We start from the raw sequence: 2,041 nt of genomic DNA, 5'->3' as shown, positions 1-2,041 counted from the left end.
GAGAGGTTACTCAAAGAAAATTCTGAGGGGACTTGACAGGGTCAATGTGGAAAGATTGTTTTCCTTTGTGGGAGAGTCTAGGACCAGAGGGAATAATCTCAGAGTAACAGGTCACCCATTGAAGACAGAGATGATGAATTTCTTCTCTGAGAAGGGAGTGAATCTGTGGAATTATTTACCACAGAGGGCTGTCGAGGCTGGGTCATTAAATATATTCAAGGTTGACAAAGACAAAGTTTTAATCAGTTGAAAGCAATCAAGGGTTATGGGGAAAAGGCAGGAACATGGAGTTGAGGATTATCAGGTCAGCAATGATCCCATTGAATGGTGGAGCAGGCTCAGTGGGCTGAATGGCCTGGTTTAGCTCCGACATTGCATGGTCTTTTCTCTGGCTTTGCTCAAGGCCCTAGGAGGTGAGACTCACTTCTCCAGGTAGATAGTAGAGAGGCTGTAGACTCGATCCATCTTCTGGGAGGTCAGGTCAAGTTCGGAGCGCAGTGTGGGTGCACTGCTCAGCTGCTCTGGCATGGCAAGTACTTTCTCTGTCTTCTCTGTCACTGTATTCAGATTCTTCTGAATCCCTTCCAGCTCCAAGTGGATTTTCTGCCAGAGAAAGGGTGAAACAGAAACATTAGCCAGCTTCTATCACTGACAGAAAATAGTGTGATGGCCCGAATACCTTCCTCCATCTCTCTCTTTCCATCCATTCATCCCTTCCTCTCCCTCTATCCATTGCTCTCTCCATCTCCTCTCTCACTATCTTTCACCTGTTTCTCTCGCCCATCTATTTCTTCTCAATCCCCCTCACTTTGTGTCACAACAATGAGATCCAAGTCTTTCACCATCCAGAAGGCTCTGCATTAGTTTGGCCTCCTTACCCCTGTTCCAGTCTGAGGTTGGCCAGTGATGCTACACCTACCTGCTGTTCACTAAGACGCTGCTTACACTCTCCGAGCGGGTCCTTGACCAGTGGTTGACGGATTTTGTTGATTGTTCTCTTCTCACAGGACTCGAGCTGAAGTCGGATGTCCTTCAGTTGTGTCACATACTGTTTACAGCTCACCTCATCCTGTTCACCTACACCGGGAGGGGGATGGGGAGGGGAGACACAGAGCGGAAGGGAGGGAGTGAGCAGTGGAGAGAGGAGGGGAGGGTGGGAGAGAGAGTGGGGGAGAGAGAGGGGGGGGGGATGGGAGAGAAAGGGGGGAGAGAAGGAGGGAGAGAGAGGGAGAGGGAGAGAAGGCGAGAGGGAGGGTCAAGGAGGGAGGTGGATAGAGAGGGGAAGGAGGAGGGAGGAAGACAGACAGGCAGGGAGTGAGACAGTGTGAGGGGGCAAAGAGTGGGAGAGAGAGTGAGGGAGGGAGGGGGAAGGAGAGAGGGTTAAGAAAGAGAGGGGGACAAAAGGAGCAGGTTAAAACCTGATTCTTCCTGAAATATCTTTACTGTAATCTCCAAACACTCCCAAGGCCTCTGTGCATTTAAATCACTTGGGATGGGGTAATATCTTGGCATTGTATGAGAATTAAAACAAAGTTGCTGGAAAAGCTCAGCAGGTCTGGCAGCATGTGTGAAGGAAAAAACAGAGTTAATGTTTCAGGCCCGGTGACCCTTTCTCAGACCGGAGTTCTGCCAGACCTGCTGAGCCTCTCCAGCAATTTTGTTTTTGTTCCTGATTTACAGCATCCGCAGTACTTTTGGTATTTATTATTATATGAGAATTGTTGGGCTGACAGGGAACAGAGAATGGGAATAAATAATTTGTTTTCCAGGTGGTAGCGAGTAACTGGATGGATTCTGTGAGGATCAGGGCTTGTATAGAAATGACCTGCAGGAGGAAACTGCGTGCAACATTTCCAAGTTTACTGATGTCTCAAAACAGGCAGGACTGTGATCTGTGAGGAGGAGGCAAGAAGGGCTGGAAGGTGATTGATACAAGCTGTGTGAGTGAGTGAGTGCGTGAGTGAGTGTGTGAGTGAGACTGAGTGAATGAGTGTGTGTGTGTGAGTGAGACTGAGTGAATGAGTGTGTGCGTGTGAGTGAG

General features: G+C 48.8%; 1 protein-coding gene across 1 annotated transcript in view; it reads right to left on the bottom strand.

Annotated features, from left to right (window-relative positions):
* Positions 1 to 420: 420 nt before the first annotated feature.
* Positions 421 to 2,041, bottom strand: part of LOC125487133 (plectin-like) — a 9,296-nt gene continuing 7,675 nt past the window's right edge. The window contains exons 5-6 of the mRNA XM_048617357.1: positions 920 to 1,077; positions 421 to 603 (exon numbers count right to left, since the gene is read on the bottom strand). Coding sequence (XP_048473314.1) covers positions 421 to 603; positions 920 to 1,077 — 341 coding nt within the window. The remainder of the gene's footprint in view (positions 604 to 919; positions 1,078 to 2,041) is intronic.

The sequence above is a fragment of the Rhincodon typus genome, chromosome 2 (genome assembly GCF_021869965.1).
Source record: "Rhincodon typus isolate 14 chromosome 2, sRhiTyp1.1, whole genome shotgun sequence".
Taxonomy (NCBI): domain Eukaryota; kingdom Metazoa; phylum Chordata; class Chondrichthyes; order Orectolobiformes; family Rhincodontidae; genus Rhincodon; species Rhincodon typus.
Note: the sequence above shows the minus strand (reverse complement) of the source record. Positions and strands in the feature narration are given on the sequence as shown.